The following is a 6,923-nucleotide window of genomic DNA, read 5'->3' as shown; positions in this document are numbered from 1 at the left end:
GCCGCTACGCTCCTCCAACGAATGCCGCCTGGCTCTGCCATCCCTTCACACAAAGCAATCCCAGTCCCGGCTATTCTCATCTGTGACACCACGATGGTGGAACGAGCTACCACACGCCATCAGAGCAGGGGCGTCCCCCTCTAACCTCAAGAAGCTCTTGAAAACTCACCTCTTCCGAGAACACTTTCTCTTATAACACCTCTAACTCCTAACCTCTAACATGCACTTCCTGTGCTCTTCTTCTTCTATCCCCTACAATGATCTTGTATTGATTGCACTTTTTGTTAACTCTTACTTCCTTCCCTAGGTATCTACCCCATTGATGTGATATGTACTGTGAGCTCTTACTAGTATTTATTGCTGCTCTTACTAGTATGTATTGTCAGTTGTAGATCTGTAGTTGTTCCTCAAATGTAAGTCGCTTTGGATAAAAGTGTCTGCCAAATGAGTAAATGTAATGGTGGTAACCTGTCAGGACTGGAGCTCAGTCCCATGATGGGAGGGATGAAGGACACAGGAGGACAGCAGTCCCGCTTCAAATGGATGATGGAGGGACACTCCCCAGCTCCATCTCCCCCTGACACAACACTTCACAAGAATGGTAGGTTAACAGATGGCTCGTAACATGATTTTTTTGCACAGGCAAAATTCAAACTTTAGGATGGCTGTTAATTGCATTGGTAATCGCCTTCATTCACAATGTATCTAAATGAACACTGCAAATCAAAGTGATTTGGAACATATTCATATAAATCTGTTTGACTTTATTTCTCTTTTGTGTGCTGTTCCCAAGGCCCTTTACCCAGTGCTATAAAAGTGAGAGGAGGATCCCCTTACTCCCAGTATGAAATGCTTGGCAGTGATGGTTTGGGGATTCCCCACCAAGGCTCTGCAGACAACTGGCACCGGACCCCTGGGAGTAAAATGGGGCACAAACCTGCCACATCCAGCTGGCCTCCAGGTGAGCATGTCTTTTTCTGCTACAGAGACAGAGTAGTCAGTAGAAAACAGTGGACAGGTGTCAGCCTGTCCAGTGTGCAGTGTTTTTGCATGCATACTGACTGAATACTTCCATATCTCAGAAATGTGCTGTTTTCATTTAAGTACCTAACCTAAAGCTAATCCCATTAATTTGCTCCTACTTTTATAGCCATTCACTATGTACAAATGTTATGTTAAAGATAAGAGGAGCCTTAAGTTGCCTTCAGATGATAAGAAATGTGCTCTTCGCGCAGAGCACAGTGCAGACACTTACAGAGGCAAAGTGCAGCGCAGGTATACACCAATAACTTTTATGTAAAGCCAATATTGGACTTACATAAGTTTGTAAATTATATGCCTATTCACAAACCTGGTATCCCCCACTGACTAACATTTCCCCGTGCATTACTTTTCCGGGTTGAGATCATTGTCTGAAACAGTATGAGTTTTTCTTCCATCAATGTCTATCTCTTCTGCTTGCATGTGCTGTTTTGTCTATGTACAGCTGTAATCTCATTGGTTGCACTTTGAAAAGTCAGCAGGTCAAACTGAGGTCAAAGTTGAAATAATATGAACTTTTAGCCTAGTACTCGGTGGCAGCTTCGAGTAGTGTGCAACGCCAAGAGAATTGCTTCTACCATTAGTTGCCACAGCTCTTCTCATAGGAAAACAATGGCACAGCCAGCACAGAGAGGTTTTACTGCTGATCATGTCAACTTTTAGGTACTCCATCCCAAATCCAATAAACAAATCCACAACAACACAGCTATTTTTGCGTTCTTTTGGTGTTTGACAATGAAAAGTAACAATGAGAATATAGCATATCATTTCAGTTAATTAATTTTGTTTTCTCTGATGGCAGAGTTCCAGCCTGGTGTGCCCTGGAAGGGAATCCAGAGTAGTGGAGACCCAGATTCTGACCCCTACATGACCCCTGGTAGTGTTCTTGGCTCCCCAGGACCCCCGAGCCTCAATGACTCTGACCACCAGTTACTGCGAGACAACATAGGTATATGATTGAATGTGTCAAATATTTTGATGAGCATAGTTGTTGGTATTAGAATTGGTCCTTAAAACAGCACACAAAAATCACAAGAATAATTTGGCCCCAAATAAAAGCAAAGAATCGATTACAGGGGCTTACTATTGTAATGGCATTAGTAATTTTTGACTGGAAAGAGTATGAAGCTGAGAGACTGAATGAAATATTTTTTTTTTTTTTAAATATTACCATCTATAGATATTACTATCTAATCTATTGTGGCTTAAGGTTGTTAATAGAGCATGTTACTTTGAAAGCTATTTCTTTTTGAGGATTTCGGCTGAGCAATAAATCATTAACCGTTATCACTCTAACATGGTGGACATTTTAATGGTGACTAATGAGCCGCTGTTGTCTTAATTATTACTACTATCCAGTGTGGTGGCCATCATCATCAACTGATTTAACACAGCGAGAAATAAGGCTGAACTTTTTATTAGCATATTGTTTTCTTTTTGCTTTGTCGAGAAAAAATTAGTTTTACTCTGACTGATGGCTCCATGTTTAACACACATGCACAAAGTGAGGTATGTAGCATTGTCAACGTTTTTTTCTTTTCTAAATCATGTAAAATAAGTTTTGGAAGAACTTGAAAACATGCTCCAGTGCCATTTATTGATAGAAGGTCTAAGGGCGATGGTTTAACAAACAGTGTTCCTCACAGGCTGTCTGCAGTCCAGCTTGGCTATGGTTGCCTTATCTTGTTTATCACAGGATGTGTTGCTTTCAGGTAACCTTTTAATGTTTCATAGGGCCAAACCCCTCCCTCAACACCTCGCTGCCTTCACCTGGTGCCTGGCCCTATAGTGCCTCAGACAGCCCCCTCAGCAATGCACACAGTACAGGTATATGTTTTGGTTTGTTAAATTTTGATATAGTCTTTACTTCTTTTTGCGTATACATTTCTGAATCTCCATCTTATTAATTCATTTTTCTGTTCAATGTATTTGTTTCTGTTACTATAATGTGTTTGCAGTGTATTTTACTGGTGTAAAGTTATGCCTTTTCTACAAAGACGCCAAAGGAGCTAGCTGTGTGTTTCTGAGGTCTGTTTGTCAAAACTCATTTTCCCCACATTCCTATTTCCTCTACAGGAAAGTACTCTGAGTACAAGCCCAGTTGGCCCCCAGAGCCCATCGGACAAAACAAGTTGTGGAAGACCAATCGCAACAGCTCACAGCTGCCACGCCCTCCTCCTGGCTTAACTAATCAGAAGCAGGCCTCGCCCTCCCCATGGGGAAGCGGAGGCCCACGGTTGGCCCGGAGCTGGGGAGGGGGCGGGATGAATCAAGAGTCAAGATTTGGGCCAGGTGCTGTTTACACGGAAAATACTTGTGTTTAAATGTCAAAACCATTTGTCAACCTATAATTCAACTGTATACCATATAGAGTAAGATCTTATTGTCGCTTTTTTACAGAGATACTGTCACTCAGGTCTACAGTACAGTATCATAAAACATTGCGTAAAAGTTGTCTTTATGTAAATAAGGACATCTTCAGCATAATCTTTGTATTTGTCATCAACTATGACATCCCTTCTAATTTTATTTGTCGTCTATTCTGTCATCTCTTCTCTCTGTTTCTATTTTTATCTTTCTGGGTTTTTTTTTTTTTTGTTTTTTTTTAATAGGTTCAGCTTGGAGCGATGGTGTTGCCTCCAGAGGAAGCTGCTGGTTGCTGCTGAGTAACCTGACCCCTCAGGTAAAGACTGAGGGGAAAAAGGGGGAGGATCAGGTTGAGGGAGATGGAAACTTAAAAAGTAAAATTATAAACAAAACGGACAATTATCAGGGAGTTTGTAGAAAAAGTGAATATTAACAGTGTCACCTGTTTGCTTATAAACTGAGAGAGTGCAGAAGGGTGAAGAGAACATAACAGGAGCATGTTGTGCAAGCAGTGTAGAGTTAAATTCTTCTTGCAGCATAATTTATCATGGCTATAAAGTAATACATCTGCCCAGATAGATTGGTCAGGGTTTAAATTTGAAAGCATTAATCGCTGTGCTCATTCATGTGTATTCCCCTTTAGCGTGTCTTATGCAAATTAGACTGAATGATGCGTGACCCAGATGTAATTGGATTGTGAAGTTGGATGAGCCATTTAATCAATTAGGGTTTGCACAAATGACACTCATATGACACTGCTCAGGGATGAGCATAGGATTGGAAATGTTTAATTATGTCTAGACAAATTTTTATTATACTATAATAGTTTTTCAACAATCATTTTGGCCTTACTCAGTGCTTGTATCTTACTCAAATTGCGACATAATTACAGAATGACAATGCCACAGTGTATAGTCTCACGACATTACTTATTAATAAATAGTTATTCATACACATAACCATGTAGATTCCTTGAACCTTCTCTGTCCCTATTATTGGTGACTCAAGATTGCAGACAATTAACTGCAGCTATGTTACATAACACACAGTCTTTTACACTTAACCTTTCTCCTTCTCTCCCTGCAGATTGATGGCTCCACTCTGAGGACTATCTGCATGCAGCATGGTCCCCTGCTGACCTTCCACCTCGGCCTCACCCAGGGCAGTGCTCTGATTCGCTACAGCAGCCGGCAGGAAGCAGCCAAGGCCCAGGGTGCACTGCACATGTAGGTTAACCTGTAACTTAAAATAACTCACACAAACATTGACTGTGTTCCTGTTGATCTAAAGAGCCTTTGTCTTGTAAATCCCTGTCAGGTGTGTTCTGGGCAACACCACAATTCTGGCAGAGTTTGTGAGTGAGGAAGAAGTCGCTCGCTATTTTGCACATTCCCAGGCTGGAGGGGCAGAGGGGGTCAGCTCAGGAGGGGCATCGGCCGGTGGGACGCAGGGTTCATCTGGAACAGGCACAACTGTGGCCAGCAGTGGAGGTAGCTCCCCAGGAAATGAGCGGGCAGCAGCAGGCACAACTTCAGGTGGAAACGGAAATGGTGGCGGAGGAGGAGAAAGTGGGGCAGCGGTTCTAGGTAGTGCAAGGTCTTCTGGCTCTGCCTGGCAGAGTCTCGATGGTACAGGCAGTTCTTCAGAAACGTCTTCAGCCCAAGGACCCGGGCTGGGGATATTTTCCCAGTGGAGCACCAACGGGGCAGGGGAGGGAGGGGGTGTTGGGGGGGTAGAGTCTGGGAGGGCTGGGCTCTGGGGGGGCATGACTGCGGGATACCCCAGCAGCAGCCTGTGGGGGGCACCACAAATGGAGGAAAGGCACCAAATGGACAGCCCTGCCGCATTGTTGCCTGGTGACCTGCTGGGGGGAGGATCTGATTCCATCTGATGAGCCACCTCCAATTTGTAAGTGTAGGTTTGGACACACTGATACAGCATACACTGGGATACAAATGTACTTACTATAGCACACACACAAACACATTTACATGGTATGCATATTAATGTGCACACACATCAAGCAGAAATGTGAGACATGCTTACACACATTCTCGTGGCCAGACTTAAGCTATTATATAAACAAATGCAGGGACTGTTAGATGTGTATACAGCCTTTTTTCCCACAGATGAAGATTTCAACTGCTTAGACTTGAAACCTGAAAAAGAATGAAAAGTCATTTGGTCTGAGACTTGACTGGATTGCAATGTGCTTAGTAAATAGTGGACTTTTCAACAGATTTACATACACATGCGCACACACCAAATACAGACAAGCCTTCAGACAGATGGGCACTGTAAACAGCATTACCTTCATCGTATAAGAGAACTTAAAACTACTACATGATGTGAGGTTAAAGTGCAGTTTGTATTCATGTCCCCTTAAAAGCGGAGACCGAATCCAAACCCATGCAAACAGCTCTGATTGAAAACAGAACTGTATCTTACTGTGTATGTTAAGTTTTTGTTTTGTTTTTTCAGTTTGTATGTATGGTTTTAATTTTTGAACAGTGAAAATATTGAAAAATGTCATTGTTCTGTTTTCAAAATGCTGACCTCCTACTGTTGTATCTCACGCACTCTTTCTCTGTTATTCTCTCTTGAACATGTTTGTTACTGTTGCAGTGATAAATGTTAAATTGCTGGCAGTTTGAGGCTATGTTGCATTTTTCCACGTGTCGATACTGTGTGCAGTATCATATATGGACATGAGTATGAGTGAGACTGAGACCAAGTAAGTGGATTAAACCACCACAGTTGTTGTGCGTGTGTGTGAATGTGAGGATAATGTGTGTGTGTGTGTGTGTGTGTGCATGTTACTGCCTGTCATAATGTGGGCAAGGCTGCTTACTATACAGAAGGTCTATACAAAAATGTTTTGAGTGCATTCAGTATACTGCTGACTGTGTGTTAAGAAATATTGGCACTAATGCTTTTTTTTCTTTCATTTGAAGTTGTTTGTTTTTTTTTTTAGCAGAATTGTCTTTTTTATTGTCCGACCTGCAATAATAAAAAAGAACATTTTATTGACACAAAGAGCTGAAGGCATATGCGTTGAGAAAATGGACATGCCAAATCTTATCAAACTGTGTGGAGTGAGTGGGTGGGAGGGGTGGGACGGGTTGTTTACAGATGCAGAGTAAGAGTTACCGTGCATTTTTAATGTTCTGTTGTTGTGTATTCGTTTTAAATTAAGACAGGCTTTAACACTCCTGTTCAGTGTTTTCGTTAAGAGATTTTACAAAGGAAAAATTTATTTAAACAAATGAGAACAAGATTAATAAAGATGAAAGTATTGGCTTCTAAATGTGTCCTTGTGGTCATTTTTGTAATTTTGTGTGTGAATTCAATGTTTCTGGATGCTGAAGAGCTTTTTTATGTTGTCTTCTGTTTAACAAATCCTAGTTTGAAACTGCCCCTAATGCTATAATGCATATGTGACGACTAAGAACTGCATATTATGTTGACAATGAAAACCATGCTTTGTGCATATACAAGAATGACTAAGAAATTAC

The 6,923-nt window shown here is 41.6% G+C and overlaps 1 protein-coding gene across 1 annotated transcript in view; it reads left to right on the top strand.

The window, feature by feature from the left end:
- LOC123985481 (trinucleotide repeat-containing gene 6B protein-like) overlaps positions 1–6,715 on the top strand; it is a 22,255-nt gene extending 15,540 nt beyond the window's left edge. Inside the window, exons 14-21 of the mRNA XM_046073021.1 lie at positions 476–601; positions 794–961; positions 1,844–1,990; positions 2,776–2,868; positions 3,118–3,333; positions 3,654–3,724; positions 4,495–4,634; positions 4,726–6,715. Coding sequence (XP_045928977.1) covers positions 476–601; positions 794–961; positions 1,844–1,990; positions 2,776–2,868; positions 3,118–3,333; positions 3,654–3,724; positions 4,495–4,634; positions 4,726–5,299 — 1,535 coding nt within the window. The 3' untranslated portion in view covers positions 5,300–6,715. The remainder of the gene's footprint in view (positions 1–475; positions 602–793; positions 962–1,843; positions 1,991–2,775; positions 2,869–3,117; positions 3,334–3,653; positions 3,725–4,494; positions 4,635–4,725) is intronic.
- The last annotated feature ends 208 nt before the right edge of the window (positions 6,716–6,923 follow it).

This window comes from Micropterus dolomieu, linkage group LG02, assembly GCF_021292245.1.
Source record: "Micropterus dolomieu isolate WLL.071019.BEF.003 ecotype Adirondacks linkage group LG02, ASM2129224v1, whole genome shotgun sequence".
Classification (NCBI taxonomy): domain Eukaryota; kingdom Metazoa; phylum Chordata; class Actinopteri; order Centrarchiformes; family Centrarchidae; genus Micropterus; species Micropterus dolomieu.
The sequence above is the reverse complement of the archived record's forward strand: the minus strand, read 5'-3'. Positions and strand labels throughout refer to the sequence as shown.